This window comes from Polistes canadensis, unplaced genomic scaffold (assembly GCF_001313835.1).
Source record: "Polistes canadensis isolate GaletaPanama2010 unplaced genomic scaffold, ASM131383v1 scaffold_121, whole genome shotgun sequence".
In the NCBI taxonomy this organism is placed as follows: domain Eukaryota; kingdom Metazoa; phylum Arthropoda; class Insecta; order Hymenoptera; family Vespidae; genus Polistes; species Polistes canadensis.
Window position 1 is genome coordinate 262,560 of NW_014569668.1, and position 16,067 is coordinate 278,626.

At 30.2% G+C, this 16,067-nt stretch overlaps 6 protein-coding genes across 9 annotated transcripts in view; 3 read left to right on the top strand and 3 right to left on the bottom strand.

Moving 5' to 3' along the window:
• Positions 1-3: 3 nt before the first annotated feature.
• On the top strand, positions 4-5,177 carry LOC106787977 (CCHC-type zinc finger protein CG3800). Of its 3 annotated transcripts, none has more exons than XM_014750798.1 (3): positions 4-224; positions 1,579-1,832; positions 1,915-5,177. In XM_014750798.1, exons 2-3 carry the CDS (start codon positions 1,590-1,592, stop codon positions 2,134-2,136), a joined length of 465 nt encoding a protein of 154 aa, XP_014606284.1. In that variant the 5' UTR covers positions 4-224; positions 1,579-1,589; the 3' UTR covers positions 2,137-5,177. The 3 variants fall into 3 exon arrangements, with proteins under 3 accessions (XP_014606284.1, XP_014606287.1, XP_014606285.1); XM_014750801.1 differs by lacking the exon at positions 4-224 and adding an exon at positions 328-417; XM_014750799.1 differs by lacking the exon at positions 4-224 and adding an exon at positions 830-913.
• Positions 5,178-5,572: 395 nt separating this feature from the next.
• On the top strand, positions 5,573-7,043 carry LOC106787975 (RNA pseudouridylate synthase domain-containing protein 1-like). The gene is made up of 4 exons (XM_014750796.1): positions 5,573-6,003; positions 6,115-6,358; positions 6,510-6,786; positions 6,860-7,043. Exons 1-4 carry the CDS (start codon positions 5,800-5,802, stop codon positions 7,008-7,010), a joined length of 876 nt encoding a protein of 291 aa, XP_014606282.1. The 5' UTR covers positions 5,573-5,799; the 3' UTR covers positions 7,011-7,043.
• Positions 7,044-8,565, bottom strand: LOC106787976 (DNA repair protein XRCC3-like). Its single transcript, XM_014750797.1, has 5 exons — positions 8,265-8,565; positions 7,919-8,119; positions 7,695-7,828; positions 7,353-7,565; positions 7,044-7,267 (listed from the first exon to the last, which is right to left on the bottom strand). The coding sequence occupies exons 1-5, from the start codon at positions 8,278-8,280 to the stop codon at positions 7,061-7,063; spliced, it is 771 nt and encodes a 256-aa protein (XP_014606283.1). The 5' UTR covers positions 8,281-8,565; the 3' UTR covers positions 7,044-7,060.
• Positions 7,874-16,067, top strand: part of LOC106787974 (protein-cysteine N-palmitoyltransferase HHAT) — a 15,518-nt gene continuing 7,324 nt past the window's right edge. Inside the window, exon 1 of the mRNA XM_014750793.1 lies at positions 7,874-7,945. The gene's annotated coding sequence lies outside the window, so the exon portion shown is untranslated. The remainder of the gene's footprint in view (positions 7,946-16,067) is intronic.
• LOC106787978 (reticulocyte-binding protein PFD0110w) lies at positions 8,932-12,438 on the bottom strand. Its single transcript, XM_014750802.1, has 9 exons — positions 12,230-12,438; positions 11,970-12,061; positions 11,728-11,885; positions 11,393-11,611; positions 11,185-11,304; positions 10,865-11,085; positions 10,699-10,777; positions 10,177-10,619; positions 8,932-10,093 (listed from the first exon to the last, which is right to left on the bottom strand). Exons 1-9 carry the CDS (start codon positions 12,289-12,291, stop codon positions 9,013-9,015), a joined length of 2,475 nt encoding a protein of 824 aa, XP_014606288.1. The 5' UTR covers positions 12,292-12,438; the 3' UTR covers positions 8,932-9,012.
• The window catches only part of LOC106787973 (ATP-binding cassette sub-family B member 7, mitochondrial), a 7,910-nt gene continuing 4,421 nt past the window's right edge, over positions 12,579-16,067 (bottom strand). For both annotated transcript variants that reach the window (XM_014750789.1, XM_014750790.1), the window contains 10 exons: positions 15,457-15,708; positions 15,173-15,380; positions 14,930-15,096; positions 14,579-14,857; positions 14,320-14,494; positions 14,047-14,204; positions 13,784-13,947; positions 13,576-13,705; positions 13,213-13,488; positions 12,579-13,138 (listed from right to left, as the gene is read on the bottom strand). In XM_014750789.1, the coding sequence (XP_014606275.1) occupies positions 12,884-13,138; positions 13,213-13,488; positions 13,576-13,705; positions 13,784-13,947; positions 14,047-14,204; positions 14,320-14,494; positions 14,579-14,857; positions 14,930-15,096; positions 15,173-15,380; positions 15,457-15,708 (2,064 nt within the window). In that variant the 3' untranslated portion in view covers positions 12,579-12,883. The remainder of the gene's footprint in view (positions 13,139-13,212; positions 13,489-13,575; positions 13,706-13,783; positions 13,948-14,046; positions 14,205-14,319; positions 14,495-14,578; positions 14,858-14,929; positions 15,097-15,172; positions 15,381-15,456; positions 15,709-16,067) is intronic.

Consider the following 16,067-nt stretch of genomic DNA (forward strand, 5'->3'; position numbering starts at 1 on the left):
AGCGTTCATTGTCGTAACGGGAGAGTTTGGCGGGCAGCGCAACGGCGATTGGCCGGTCTTCCTTCTCGTAGTCAATGGTCGCCGTAGCTGTTCGTTGGAGTATTCGGTTCAAGTTTTTACGAGAAAGTACTACCCAGAACTTCCATTGTACAGCGACTGCATTGGCGAAGCTGGAGAGGGGAAAGGATTCTTATCATTTACTTCATAACGTTGAATTATAAAAGGTGAGTCGAAATATTTGGTTTAACCGAAGGAAAAGCCGCGATCTATAAAACCGCGAGGGGGGAGATAGATCTGGAAGAATTTCTTTTACGGCGTACGGCTCCGCACGTGGTCCTATCTTTCGGTTTCTTTGCACCGCGCTAGAAGTTCCTTTTGCCGAAGAGCGTGGCTTATCCGAAGACGATAGTTTAAACGGTAAATCCATTTTCAAATCTACTAATATCATTAATATATTAATCGTAACTTTCGTGAGTCTCAGATTACTTCCTCGAGTTCTCCTTTGGCAAGGCAAAAAAAGTGCAGTGCGGCGTCACTCTCGGATGCCATCTTCGCGCCGTGGCGTACTACCGCTCTATCGAGTGGGGGCTAAAGCCACGTTGTACGACTAACTATCATTTTTCGCTTATATTTTTTAGCTTTTTCATTTTTTTGTTTTTACGGTCGTGCCGATTAATACATGGCCAGACGAAATTTTCTTAGTATAATATGTTGGCTCGTTTCTCTCTCTCTCTCTCTCTCTCTCTCTCTTTCTCTTTCTCTTTCGTCTTCTTCTTCTCCTCTTCCTCCCATTCCCTCTCTCTCGCTCTCGTCACCACTCCTCTTCTCCTCTCATCTCTTCCCTTCCTTGGTTTACCGCCGGCTACATGGCAATCGGTGTGATGTCCCGTACTGGGTTCGCTCTGCGAAACACGTGCGTTGTGTTTTATCTTTGAGTTTAACATATTAATATTATTTTTTAAATGATCGTATACGTTTTAATGGTCTTTTGACTATTTTTTGCAACATCGTTGATTAAAGGTCGTTGATCGGATACGAATGTTCGATAATGATGATGGACGGTCTTTGCAATGGCGAGCGGTTTCGTGTACTCTGACATATCCATGGTTTTCCCGTCTTATACGCAAGACTCTACAAACGTTACGACACATTTATTCCTTTCCCAGTTTTTTTTTCTTAACCAGTTGAAATTTCCAAATCGTTCGAAAAGAAATATTTTCTCCAAACGGAATGCATGCCATAGATGCGCGTAACCGCGCTTTCGTGAATCTACCTTATGATGCATATCTATGCCGACGTAATCGAAGTAGTGGCTACTCTATATATGAAAATAATATAATTAAAATTTCTTGATATTTTATGCCAGAGGAATCGTCGGTATATTTTGTAGTTTCCAAATGTTCCATTTTATTATCTGGCACTTTGAAAAATGTAATATTTTGTTTCGCACGAATTATGAACCATATAATAGATAATATGTAGAAAAGTAATTCTAATGTCCTCGTAATATGGTATCATTTGGACAAGTTTTCGGATAAATTTATTACACGAGGTTCATTATAATATACATTATTGCAGATCCATAAACAATGAGTTCGAACGCTTGCTATAAATGTAACCGAATGGGTCACTTTGCACGAGAGTGCACACAAGGTGGCGGAGGTGGTGGCAGAGGAGACCGTGGCCGTGATAGAGAAGGTGGATTTGGACGTGGACGTGATAAATGTTTTAAATGCAACCAATTTGGACATTTCGCACGCGAATGCAAAGAAGATCAGGACCTTTGTTATCGTTGCAATGGAGTTGGTCACATTGCTAAGGATTGCCAACAAGTTAGTATACGTATCAATACGTATTAAAGTAGTTAGCGATCGGCAAGAAGAAAATTGAAGCATTTATTGTCTTTTTTGTCAGGGACCTGAAATGAGCTGCTATAACTGCAACAAAACTGGACACATTGCTCGTAGCTGCCCAGAGGGTGTAAACGATACTGCCCGTTTTGCTATGCAAAGTTGCTACAACTGCAACAAGACAGGACACATTGCTCGTAATTGCACCGAAGCAGGAGGTAAAATTTGCTACATTTGTGGCAAGACGGGGCACATAAGCCGTGAATGCGAGGAGGAGAGGAAGTAGGAGATAACCCAAATCCGTGCCGCTCGCTTAATAATAATGATAAGCCGTTTACCATCGTGCGCGCCACTACCGGGGATTGTAGCTAGGTAGGGATGTGCGGACGTTTCTCTCAACGACGACACGTGTTATCGCAAAAGCGTGTTCGTTATTGCCGTTCGAATTTTCATCTCTCCATGCCCAACTCCCGGAGTTCTCCTCCCTCTCCCAAATCTCCTTCCCCGTGCCCACCGTTGTTCTCTTTCACATGGATTTTCTTATAATGTCTTTAAGTTTTTATTGCTGTTACACTACACCACACATCCGCGCGCGCACAAAGTACATTCACACATAAACACATCTGACATTTACACGAATACACATACACACACACCACACACACACTATACGATGTAATATTATAAACATTCAATTGAATTAGAGTAGCGACATAAATCCTCTGTCCCTTGACCTTCAAACTATCTTGTACGTGAATTATTTCGTAATGCAAGATGTATGGATTTCGAAAGCATTAATGAAGTTCACAAGGACCATCTTAAAGCTGAGTGACATTGATCAGTCTAATAGACTGTCTTATCTTCCTTGGTACATTGATATGGAAATTTTATGAAATGACTGAAGGACTTTACAATGTAAGAAAGGGATGTTATGACTGAGAATGATGGATAAATTAAAGTCGTATTCCTTTCTCACATCCACGCATCTTGTATTCGGTCCTCCCTCTCAAACTCTCTAGCTGAATCACGTTAAATTTCAAAAGTAATGGGAAAGGAAAGGAAATATGTAAACATGCTGGCCCCGAATGCATAAAAATAAGGTTTAGTAACGCCAATTTTTAACGTGTAAGGATGTAACGAGGTTCGCAGAACGATTATTTTTTAATAATATCTGCTTTAATAAAACTACAAACATGGTTGTAGAACATGCAAAGTTTACAAATTCATAAATATACAATAGTGCTGGACCATCATGTTTTAAAATCTACCAAGAGAAGCAGAACAAAGACTATTTGTGTAAGATTGTAATTAAAAAATCAGTATGGCCATCGAAGATTACTACGCTTTTTATGTATATATATGCAATTATGTTTATATATATATGCTATATATATATATATATACAATTGCAAAATTCATTAAAAGTTCAGGCATTTTATATACATTATTACGAAAATATTAATAATAAAAAAAATCACCGTGTTCGTATTTCCAAATGATCACTATGATCTCATATAGAAAAAAAATTACTGTATTAACCTTATAATATCCTTACATGTGGTGAAGTACTTCGTTACTAGATACATGTGTGTGTATATATATATGTGTGTGTCTAAAAATGTATATACATATATAGATACATATGCGCAGGAGCTGTATTTTGTACTGTAAAAAGCTAGTTATACTCTGGTCGTTGCTGGTGACTAATTCCGGTGGATCTTGTTTTTTACATCGCATACTAAAAAAAAAAATGATATTTTCATGTAAAGTACTATATGAATCTTTTCTTTGTAAGTCGCAAAATGAAAATTCGTGGATACGCTTTACTTAATAACTTGAGCATTTAATAGAAAAATAAATAAATAAATAAAAAATCGCATAATATATCAACTTGATACATACTCAGAAGTTATAAAATTTCACACGAAATATAAAAAAGAAAAGGAAGAAACGAAGCTCTTAGCTGAAAGTTGTTACTTTTATGCGAGTACAAAACTATAAAAGATTTCCTTGAGAATAAGGCATAAATGTAAGACTAATAGGTAATGATTTGTTTGGTGGTTATACAATGTTTATAAATAATAAGCAACGCTATTGGGATATGAATCAATCGAACTACCTAGTTCTTTAATTCTCCGTTTTATCGAACGGAGATACTCAAATTTCAATTGACGAAAAGATCGCACGTGGATCTGTATTAAATCTAGGTAGATTCAACATGAACATCCCACGCAAAATGCCATTTATTATCGATGTTCTACGATACGATATAAGTCGTTGTGTCATTAAACGTTGTTTCGTTGAGTGACACGAATTGCTGGGGTCATAGTGCGTGATTTGTACATGGAGAATCTGATTTAACCAGCAGCGACAATGTGTATTAATGTTCAGAAGCCAGGCGTGCCTGACTCAGTGGAACAGAAGCGCACCTTGTGCGTTGTATTACATACGTAGTACAGGTGTCCTGCAAACCATTTTATACACTTAACTGCTCGGGACTTAAACCGATCTCATGCATGGGTTTCAGAAATAGTGAGTACTCAGTGCACCAGTGCGTCTGACGAGATTTGGAGGATCAGAAAATAAAATTTATATTCTGCTATTGGACTTGAGTAACCTTTGGTGCTCTCACTGAATGTGCATTCAGAAAATTCTAATTGAAATTAATAATTGGTCGCTACCCCCAAATATATTTTCCATTCTCTATCATGGATGTTTTTCATTTTTTTTTTCTTTTGTATATTGTATATGAAACACAAAGATTGGGTTGTTAAGGATTAAATTTTTAAAAGAACTACGTTCTCGAACACGCGATTCATAAGTCATGATCATTGGTGGCATCAAAGGTTCAAAGGAGCATTAAAAAAAAAAAAAGAAAAAAAGAGTGCGATTAGGGCACCTGCGCTTTTGTCTCTGCTACAAGACTTACGTACGAATATTGTAAAGAATACGACTGTTACAGTGTATGAACTAATTGGACCGGCGCACGCCCGGCCCGTGCCACACGCACGACTTATATTAAACTAATCTATTAATACTTAAAGGAAGAAGATGAAGAGGATGAAAGGAAAAAATAAATTACAAAGTAATAAAGGATTATGGAGTATTTGAAGTTATGTTTTTAAACTGAATTTTTGAAATAGAATGTGTACGGAGAGGCAAGTGCAGATCTTGTTTTTTCTGTTCCCTACACAATTTCATCTACCGATTCACCTTATAACTAGCGTATGCATCAAATAGCAACTGTATAATAGCCTATGATATACTTCATGTATTATTATTATTTATGTTTCAGTTTGAAGGAAGGATTATTTACTACAAATAAAATTTAAATGTCTAATTTCTTAGTTACCGTCCCCTTTTCGCATAGTTATTTCCGCGTAATTAAAACGTTGATTAAAGGTACTTTATTATATTAATAAATAGACAAGGTATAAATTACTTCTTTTATTTGAATTACAAGTTTATAGTTTGTAAAAATATAAAGCATATGCTGCTGTCATGGCTACGCATCGGTAAGAGATAGTAATCAATTATTCGTATGATCGTCATTTCTTCTATTTTTTCTCTTTTTATTTTATTTTTTCTAATATTTCGTTGTATGCTACATATATAAATATAATACCATTAATTTTATTTTATTAAATAATCGAAAAACAACAGAATTTGATTATTGCGTGAATATAATTAAACGCTCAATAAATTGTATAGTATTTTCGATAATTCTCGAAAGAATCCACCAATAAGAATCAACATTTAGATATTGCTTGACTTCGAAGTCGATCAACTACGTTAAATAAAAATAATGTCACTGAACTAAGAACTTTATTTCATAGTAATAATTAAAGTATATATAAATATATACGAAGGATTATGTGTCTCTCGTAGAGATGACATTTTCACAAAATATCTACACGTTATAGAATTGTTTTAGTTCTAATGGACTAACATGTTTAAGTTTTTCAACATATGGTTAATCATTACACTTGGTCTGCTAAAAATAATATGGAAAAATTTATTAGAATTGCGCATACCATATTACAAGTGGTACGATAAGAAAAATAGCGTATGCATTTTATATTCTAGCAATAATTTTTTAGTTGTTCATAAACCTTATGATATGTTTATAAATAGTAATAGTCCAGAAAGAAAGGTAAGCAGAATTGAAAGAAAGAATTTTCATAACAGCCAATCACCTGAGTCATTTATTTACTGATTTGTTAATTATATTTTAACTAAAATTATCTAAGTTTGAATATTTCAGAATACGCTTCAGTTTGTTTTAAAAGAAATGTTTCCAAATTTGGCTAACCCAATGTTAAGCCATGAATTTCATTTTGTGCACAGATTGGATTATGCTACAAGTGGCATTATTTGTATAGCATTAAATAAGCGTGCAGCACGTGCTGCTTCTATTGCATTTGAAAAACAAGAAGTACAAAAATACTACTTAGCGTTGTTACACGGTCATGTAAATGATTCATTTATTATAATTGACAAGCCTATTGGTTAGTGTCTTATGTTATAAAGATATTTATCGGTTCAATTAAAATGAATGCTTTTATTAATTGTGCGTTATGATAGTTTGTTTATATGATCTTAAAAGTTGAAATTCATACGCAATGAATAGTAGAAATTATTAAATAAATTGCTGTTTAGGTGATGATATAAGAGAAATAGATGGAAATAAAAAAATGTGCACAAGTAACAGCTTATATTGTATAAAGCCAAGAAAGTCTCGTACTGTACTTTTAGTATTAGAATATGGTTTTAGAAAATGTAAACCTGCTACTAAAGTATTATTATGTCCTAAAACTGGCAGAAGGCATCAGTTGAGAGTACATTGTGCCTCAATAGGTCATACAATAATAGGTGATTATACATATAGTGGAAGACAAGATGTGGAGCCCCATAGAACATTTCTACATTCTTTCAGGTACTTCTCTTATAGCCTCAAATATAATATACTAATAATATTACAATTATTTATAAATATAACAATTTTTAAGGTTAATATTAAAAAATAATGTGGAAAACTTAGATTTAAGGACAGCAGATCCTTTTATATCTGCTGATTCAGCAAATAAATGGCAACCAACAAATATTATTAGAACATTAGATGAAAATATATTTTCTGAAATTCATGAACTTGCGCAATAAAAAATATTTAAAATATGATATTATATATTAAAATTCTACTATAATATATATTATTCTATTCCCTTAAAACCAGACGTATGTATCTCATATTGTACAGTTTTGAGTGGCAAGTAAGGTGAGAAAGTAGAAGCATAACGAATAGAGTCTTTTTTAAATAAATATATAGAATTAGTTATCATGCTTGACCATGTTATTCCTAAAGCAGGTTGTTCTTTAATGTCACAGTATTTGTTTTTATTTTCTACAACTGCCGATACCTGTAAATTATTACTCTTCATAAGTATACTTATATAAATTATATTTATGGATATATATAATAACCAGTATTTAGTCTGATGTTACCTGATTGAGACAAACTATAAAAATATCATTATTTTTACATAATTTATGTAATTGTTGCCCCACAGTTCTTAAACTTTTAGATCTGTTTCTTGATTCATTATTCCATTCTTCCACTCTATATGGAGCAGCTATAGAATCAATAATTAGCAGACGTATATTTTGTTTATTTAATAACACTGGCACTCTATGAAGCAAAGATGACTCTAAGTCTTCCTAAATTTTAAAAATTACATCTAAGTACATTATATAATTATCCCAGTAAAATGAATTAAAGATAAGAAATATTAGAATCTTTAAACAAAGTTATATACTTGTATTCATAAATAAATAATATTTTATTACAATAGTTGCGATGTGTTCCACGAATACGATGTCACCGTTTATACCGTCATAGTTTTTAATAGCATCTAAATTCTGAATAAATTCATGCATCCGTTTTGCTGGGAAAGTAGCTTCAGTACAAATATATATTGCACCTATACAGTTATTGACGATAAAAGAAAGTGAAATTATTCAAATAAATGTTGATAAAAATATCAAATATACTGATAAAGTATCAATACTACCAGCAGCAAAGCCACCTGCAGTTAAAGGTAATTGTACAGTTAGACATAATTGAAGAGCTAATTGGGTTTTTCCAGTACCAGCTGCGCCATAAATTTGTGTAATACCTTGACAAGCAATGCCACCATTTAATATTTTGTCTATTTTAGGGCAACCAGTTGACAGGAATTTCTCTTGCTTCTTTAAATCCCTTGCACTTATCTCTATTGAGTTCATATACAGAAAAATGTAAATATATTTATATTTTATAATTCTTTTTAATTGTAAATTATATTCGTCTAAAGATTATTTGCATTTTAGTTAAATTAAAATCGTAAAGTATACAAATATAAATAAAATTATATATACCAGAATAGTCATTCATTATTTTTCTTGGAAACAAATGCAGTATATATACAAAAGCAAGTTGTTAGTGGTTCGAATGATCACAAAGAGATCAGTGTACACATGTTAATACGTCCTAACACTTTTACATTTGTGTGAAGATAATAAGTTTTAAAAAGTAATTGCGCATTTAAATGACTTTTTTGATGGAATGATTTGTAATACTCGTATTACTTTTATGAAATTACATACGGAGACTACTGTAAAAGTTATCATTTAGAAATGTTCGAAGTTTATTTTATTATTTTCTTTCATAACCTCTCTCATTAAAAGTATCATTTATATACATTTTAATCATTAATTTATTTTAAAATTAATTCTATTAGAAACTAACTTAGAATTTGTTAGATCAATTTCAAAGTTGTATTTTCGTATGCAACAATCTCAATCTGATGGTTAAACTAATTGATATTGCTAACGATATATTTCTTTAATAAAATTTAACGTAATTACTATAAAGTTTGCTAGTAAATTTTATTTTATGTCATGATTAAATTTAATTAATATTTAGGTATGTTAGACTAATGAAATAAAGGAATTTTAGTAATCGTAAGCTTGTTAATAATATTGATCATTTAAGTAGCTTACTACATTATCCAATAGTTTTAAGACTTCAATAAACTTGTCAAACTTGTAATATCAATACTTGATATAACAAGATTTTAAGTAAAGCTAATTTTATTATCCACATTAACATTATCAAAAACATCATTTATAATATTATAGATTCCTTGCTGTGAGCAGGTAATCCACGAAATAGGTTTTCTGTTATTTGAAATCTATTTAAAGAATTACGTTTTGGAAAATGCCGATCAATAAAAAAATCAATATCTTCGTTATTATCAATTGCCTTCATCGTTGCTAATAGTTTTTCTTTATTGTAATTAATTGATTTTGACTTATCAACTATTTTGTAGTCACTTTCTTTATTGGAATTACTATAACTTTTACCAGTGCTGTGACCTATATGAGTATTAGATAGCGACTTCTTTTTCTTATTCATTTGTAATGCATTATTAACATCATTGTTTATTTCTTTAGTAGACTCCACTTTGAATCCATTAGGCATTGTTCTTTCATACTCCGATATGGAGTTTGTTGATTTATGTTGATCACCATAATTATTCTGTTGTAGTTCATCTTTTACCTTATCAATAGAATAACTAATATTGTCACATATTAATGAATAATCTTTATCAATTTTTGAATCTTTTATTTCTTGATCAAGCTCCGAAAGAACTGTTGAATATTTTTCTATACCTTCAGATTCATCTTGCTGCAAAGACATAGAAGTCGTTGTTTTATTTTCATCGTAGGTATGCTTGGTGTCCAATTTCAAATCATTTAAGATTTCATGATCATTAATCAATTGGGTTTTTTCATCCTGTATATGCATGTGGTCTAAATTATATTCAAGATCGTTTATTGTATTTTTTATTGAAAGATTTTCTACATTTTTATTAGAATCGTTTGAATACTCATAAGTATTATCGTTTTGTAACAAATCAATGTTGTGTGTTGTATCATTAGTGGTAAAATCTTCTGAATAAGTATCAGAGTATATTTTGTCAAATTTATCATTTTTTAATTTAACAGTAAAGCTATCTTCAGTAAGTTCTTGATTTGTTTCAAAGTTATATCGATAATCATAATCTTGCTGTTTTAAAATTTTATCCTGTTTTTGAGGACTTTTATTATAAGATATTTTTTTAGCAGAAAATTGTACATTAGATCCACTTTCTTTAGTGTCTGTTATATGAGAAACTAGATCACGATCTGTGCTATTAATCATCCTAAAAACAGATCGCGTTTGAATTATATATAATAAATATTATACTAAACGATTAATATGTATATCTTGTATTTTCTAACAAACCGTGTATACAAATCCTGAGAATTTTTTATTGTATTCATCCAATGATAATTCCTATCTTTATCTTCATCATTTTCATGTTCGTTGTTAGTATAATCAGAAAACTTATCAAATTGTTCATGCTGTTCTTTAGATACTTCATATAAATTTTCATCTATTTTGCACTTATTCTCTGATTCTATTTGATTTGTCACATCATTCTCATCAGTTAATGCAATTCGAACCTTTTTATTTAATTTTGATCCTGGATTTTTAAACTTTGGTATCAATTCATCAAATGAAGAAGACTTCATATCGTGTGACTTTTTTTGAACATGTAATTTATGAGTGTGTCTCGAATCTATCATAGTTTCTGAATAAGGCAAGTCTGTTTGTTGATTTACATTTTTACCGCTAATAGTGTTATTAATTATATCACCATTTAATTGAGATGTACTTAGTGTAGGCTAAAAATTAAAATCACAATAATCAAACATCAAGAATATTTCGAATTGTAGAAATAAAAAATAATGTTTTCTCATTTACATTTACCAAGTTATCATTTTGTCCGTCATTATGTTTTTTATATATGTTGGTTGTATTTAACTGCACTGAACTTGTGGTACTGAAATTCATAAATTAGCAGATACAAAATAATAAAACTTATTAAATTAATGAAAAAAAATGATCTCTTAAGAAAATCTTATCATACCTTACATTCCTCAAATTTGTAAGTGATTGAGTTACCAAAATCTTATCTTTCTTATCAATTAGTAATTGTTTCCTTGTTTTGTTGCTTATTAAATGTTCTAAATCTTTCACTTTTTCAAGTGCTTCTTGTAAACTTTTCTGTGTTTGTTTGTGCTTAGATACTTCTACAAATAATTGATGTTTCAAACTTTTACTTTCCAAGGCTAATTTTCTTTGTAACATCTGTTAAAGCAATTACAACACAAAGAACAATTATCAACAAGATTTTTTGTCTTTTAAAAAAGAATATTTATTATTTAATACTGTGATAATATACTATACCTGTATATTTTCCTGTTGTTGCATTATTTTGTTGTTTAGATCAGAAATTTCCATCTGTAATTTTTCTCTTTCTACCAAGTTTCGATCTTTACTGAGTCGTAATAAATGTTTATTTTGAGTCTGTAAAATACAATTTTTAATAAAAGATTTTTATATTTTCTTATGATCATTGGATGAATAATTTGTACACATAAGATAAGAAACTCACCTGCAAGGAATGCAATTCATTTTCCTTTTCTTTCAATAAATCAGAGTTTTTCTTATGTAAGGCTTTTAATTTTTTATGTTTAATTTGAAGTATTCTTAACTCTTCATGATGTGAATTAATAATTTTTGGTAATTCAGCAGTAGTTCCTTCATAACGCCTTAATGCAGAATCTTGCCTCTTCTGCAATGCTTTTAATAACCTGTTTTCGTTAGCCAATTCCTCAAAAATAAAAATAAAATTATATCTATATTATGTTGATTATTAATCTTTTGATTGCTTCTGTTGCTCCATGTTATGTTATTATGATCATATAATTTACATTCATATACACTTACATTAAGATGATAATGTGCATCAGCAAGTTGATTTTGCAATTGTTTAATACGAAGCATTTTTGCAGATACAACTCTTTGAGCAAGAGTATTTTTATTTGCAGATTTTGCTAATACTGTACTGTTAGAACAGACTCGCATGCTCTTTTTATATGATTCTCCTGTATAAATTATAGAATTATAATGTTCCAAATATTTTATTCATTGTTGCTTCTGTAGAGATATATTTTTAATATATAACGTACCAAGCAAAGGATGCAAACATTTTTTATTTGACGATGGGCATGTACTCCTACATAGTGAATAGTTTTTACTTTCTTCTATGTTATTTTGTTTTCTGAAAATTATGTATATATATATATAAATATTTATATAAAAAAAACTATACAAATTATAAATAGATATGAAAGATCAATATGAAAATGAAATGAAATGTACATATATCAATTTATTATGACACTTGAATATGGTATGATTTTGCCCTCTGCAAGGAATATTAGTTTACCTATCCACATTTTCATGAATATTCAGATGCAATTCAGGCAATGTGGGCACTTCAGTTTGCATTTTGCAGTAATTGATTATTCGTTAAAATTGACATTTTAATCTTTCTAAAAACAACTACCCACAGTATCAAAAGAGAATCCAGTTATTAGAAATGTGCATAACTGTGTACGTAATATACTATCATTCATTGTTATGTTAACTGGTTACCTAGGTAACGTAGAATAAATATTTTCGTAATCAATAACGTAATCGGATATGATAATAATGTCAAGCTCAAAACTTTTCTTATGCATTAAATATGTTGGGTGTAAAAATATATACACTTAGAACTAAAAAAACATAAAAAATAAAATAAATACTTTTTATTCCACAGCCAATTCTACATGGTATTTACATTATCTTTCTTGCTAAGTATATGTACACTTAATACACGTGTTTCACTGAATAAATCAGATAGAGGTACTGGTAGCTTTATACTTTCTTAAGAGTATCAAGATACACAATTTAACATTCATGTATTAACAACTTTGAATATCGCTCTAGTCTCCCCGAAAATTCAACAAATAAGGCTTAGCGTTTAACGTATTAAACGAAAAAACAAATCTCATCTTTTGAAAAAATTTGATATTTTATATTCATTGCATGTTTTTAATTAATTGCTTCCTCCAGTTCTAGTACGTTCATATGTTTCATTCAAAGATGATTGCATGCCAACACTTTGTGTTTCCCATAATTTATTATAAAGAGAATTGGGGCTCGATATGAGAAAAGAATGTGTTCCTTTTTCTACTAATTTGCCATTATCTAATACAAATATTTCATCTGAATCCATGACTGTAGATAAACGATGTGCAATCATTATTGATGTACGTCCTTTTGTTGCTCTTCGTAATGCTTCTAATATGTTCTGTAAATATATAAAACATTTCAAATAAAAATAAATATTATTATATTTTTAGAAATAATTATACAATTTCTAACATGTTCTGTAATAGAATCCAACGAAGAAGTAGCTTCATCAAAAATTAATATAGGACTGTCTTTTAAGATTGCTCTAGCAATCGCCACTCGTTGTTTTTCTCCTCCACTCAATTTTAGACCACGTTCTCCGACAGGAGTATCATAGCCTTGCGGCCATTTCAGAATTGCATCATGTAGATTTGCCATTTTAGCAGCTTCATAAACTTCTTCCTTTGACTTACGTAAATTTCCATAGTGAAGATTATAGAAAATTGTTTCATGGAAAAGTACTGAATCCTGACATTAATAAAAATACTTTACTTAGAATACTTTACATTATTTAGAATAAATCTTCTTTTTTTTTCATATTAAGTTATACCATACCTGAGGTACTATGGCTATTGATCTTCTAAGATCATTAATGTCAACGTCTTGTATATTTTGTCCATTAATAAAAATATTTCCATTTTGAGGATCAAAAAATCGATAAAGTAGTCTAACTATTGTAGTCTTACTAAAACGATATATTCAATTAGATATCATAATTTTCAGAAAAATAACAAATATTTATTGTATAAATATTATATCTCACCCACAACCAGATCCTCCTACAATAGCAATTTTTTTTCCACTTGGAATATGAAAAGATACATCTTGAAAGATTGGTTTACCTTGTACATATTGAAAATTAATATTTTTAAATTGAATATCAGAATTGTTTGGTGTAACATTTAGCCTTACAGCATTTTTTTTTGTCTGCCAACGTATAATTACATATTTTAATATTTAAGTACGATAACTAGAAAAAGACAATTAAAATTTAAAAAAAATTAATAAGTATTAATTCAAAAGTACTTTAATATCAGTGTCCATTATCATCAAAGTAAACATTGTCTGCATATCGATAAAAGCTTGTCTTACTTCTCGATAAACAGAACCTAAAAATCCTAAAGGTACTGATAATTGAAACAACAAGCCATTAACCATCACTAAATCTCCAACAGTCATAGTTCCTAGAAACAAAAATATCAATATATTGATTATTAAAAATCACTACTGTAGCAGTTAAATATTAGTCTAAAATGCAGTAAATACAAGGACATAAGAAAACTAACAGATTTATGTTACCATTCATAATATTCTTTGCTGCTAATATCATTATAAAACTTAAAGCGGTACTAAAAATAGCATTTTGACCAAAATTTAGCATAGCTAAACTTGTACTCGTTTTTAACGAAGCTGCTTCATACTTTTTTAATGATTGATCATACCTTTCAGCTTCAAACTTTTCATTATTGAAATACTGTAACAATATATATACATATATTTTATATTATAAGTACATTTAATAATAAGCAGAAATAAAAATGATACTAGAAATATTTACCTTTACTGTTTCATAATTAATGAGTGAATCTATCGCTTTGTTTCCTGCTTCATTTTCCGCTTGATTCATATATACTCTAAATTTTGTTCGCCATTGAGTAACTGCTAATGTATAGACAGTGTAAATACCAACGCAACCAAATGCTAAACTTGCATATTCAGATCCACATTTTAAACCCAAAATAGTACTAACTAAAGCTAATTCGAAAATAGTAGGCACAACATTGAACACCATGGCTGAGAGAACAAAATTGATACCACGGCTTCCTCTATCTATTACCTGTATGTTAGACATACCAAATTATAATATTAATATAGGACGATATAAAAAATATTTGAAATGTAGATTTACCTTAGATAGAGCTCCAGTTTGTCTGGACAGGTGAAATGCTAAATCAAGGTTGTGCATATGTAAAAATACATTTTTGGCTATTTTTCTAATTGAGTGTTGAGCAACTTTTGCAAATACTGCATTTCTTAATTCACTGAAACCAGCTGCACCAGCACGAGCAATACCATCTATTATAAATAATAAAAATTATTTAAATTTATATCTTTAATATTTATAAAAAAAAAATGTGGAAAGGATTCTTACATCCTACAAGTAGTGAAGTTGCAACTGTAGTGATAGTTTCAGGAGCAGTTCCTAACGTCAACATAGCTTTACCAGTGGTTTCAATGCTATGCTGATTCAAACTATCCACAGCATATTTAAAAATAAAAGGAACAGTTACGTTTAAAACTTTTGAACCAATTAGTAATCCAACTGCTATTTTAACTCTTTTTCTAATTTCTGGATCATCCTAAATATTTATAGAAATAAGTATTAAAGTCAATAATTAGAATCAAAGAATATATATTTTCAATTATTCAACTTACTTCTGGCCAGATATATTTGAGCATTGCCTTGAGCATATCTGTGGAATTAACTGATGTATGTTCTTTGAGTGACATTGCATCTCTGTTTAAACTAGATGCACCTGGATGGAAACAATTTCTTTTCTGTTGTCCTGGCTTTCCTCCAGTTATGCCCGTAACTGATAATATATATTTAACAGGAGAGACAACTGATTTTGATTGTGGAACATTTTTCTTTTTTTGTGCCCGATCTATTAAATTTCCAGTGCAGTACTGTAAATTCATAGGAAGTTCTCGTTTATATCGCTATAACAAATGTTTATTTGCTATGAGTGCATATAAAAAATATAATATCGTCTAAGATTAAATTTGTAAATTATTAAAGTCTTTTTTATGTAATATATATTTATTTCAAGCATTTTACATATATTTATGTATACTTTTCCAAATATAAATTTAAAATAATTTAATAATTAATAATCAATATTCTTGTCCCAACAGTATATTAATATATATGAGTTTCAAAGGGAAAATTGAAGACAGTTAATAAATTTTGATGAACAAATTTATTTGATCTTGTTGAACGTTTCGTCCCTTACTGGGGACTTCCTCAGCAACTACAAAATTTTTTT

Bases quoted from the DNA above. Each gene is read 5' to 3' on its own strand.
- LOC106787976 (XM_014750797.1), bottom strand. The intron at 7,829-7,918 runs GTAGTATTGATA...ATAACTGTATAG, and splicing joins TGCAGGTGGCTTTGCTGCTG to GTGCAATATATATTTGTACT. The intron at 7,268-7,352 runs GTAACATCAGAC...AATAATTTACAG, and splicing joins TTATAGTTTGTCTCAATCAG to GTATCGGCAGTTGTAGAAAA.
- LOC106787978 (XM_014750802.1), bottom strand. From the start codon at position 12,291: ATGCAAACTGAAGTGCCCACATTGCCTGAATTGCATCTGAATATTCAT. The intron at 11,086-11,184 runs GTATAGTATATT...TTGCTTTAACAG, and splicing joins AACAACAGGAAAATATACAG to ATGTTACAAAGAAAATTAGC. The intron at 10,778-10,864 runs GTATGATAAGAT...TATGAATTTCAG, and splicing joins ACAAATTTGAGGAATGTAAG to TACCACAAGTTCAGTGCAGT.
- LOC106787975 (XM_014750796.1), top strand. From the start codon at position 5,800: ATGTTTAAGTTTTTCAACATATGGTTAATCATTACACTTGGTCTGCTA. The intron at 6,359-6,509 runs GTTAGTGTCTTA...ATTGCTGTTTAG, and splicing joins TATAATTGACAAGCCTATTG to GTGATGATATAAGAGAAATA. The intron at 6,787-6,859 runs GTACTTCTCTTA...ACAATTTTTAAG, and splicing joins ACATTTCTACATTCTTTCAG to GTTAATATTAAAAAATAATG.
- LOC106787977 (XM_014750798.1), top strand. From the start codon at position 1,590: ATGAGTTCGAACGCTTGCTATAAATGTAACCGAATGGGTCACTTTGCA. The intron at 1,833-1,914 runs GTTAGTATACGT...CTTTTTTGTCAG, and splicing joins TTGCTAAGGATTGCCAACAA to GGACCTGAAATGAGCTGCTA.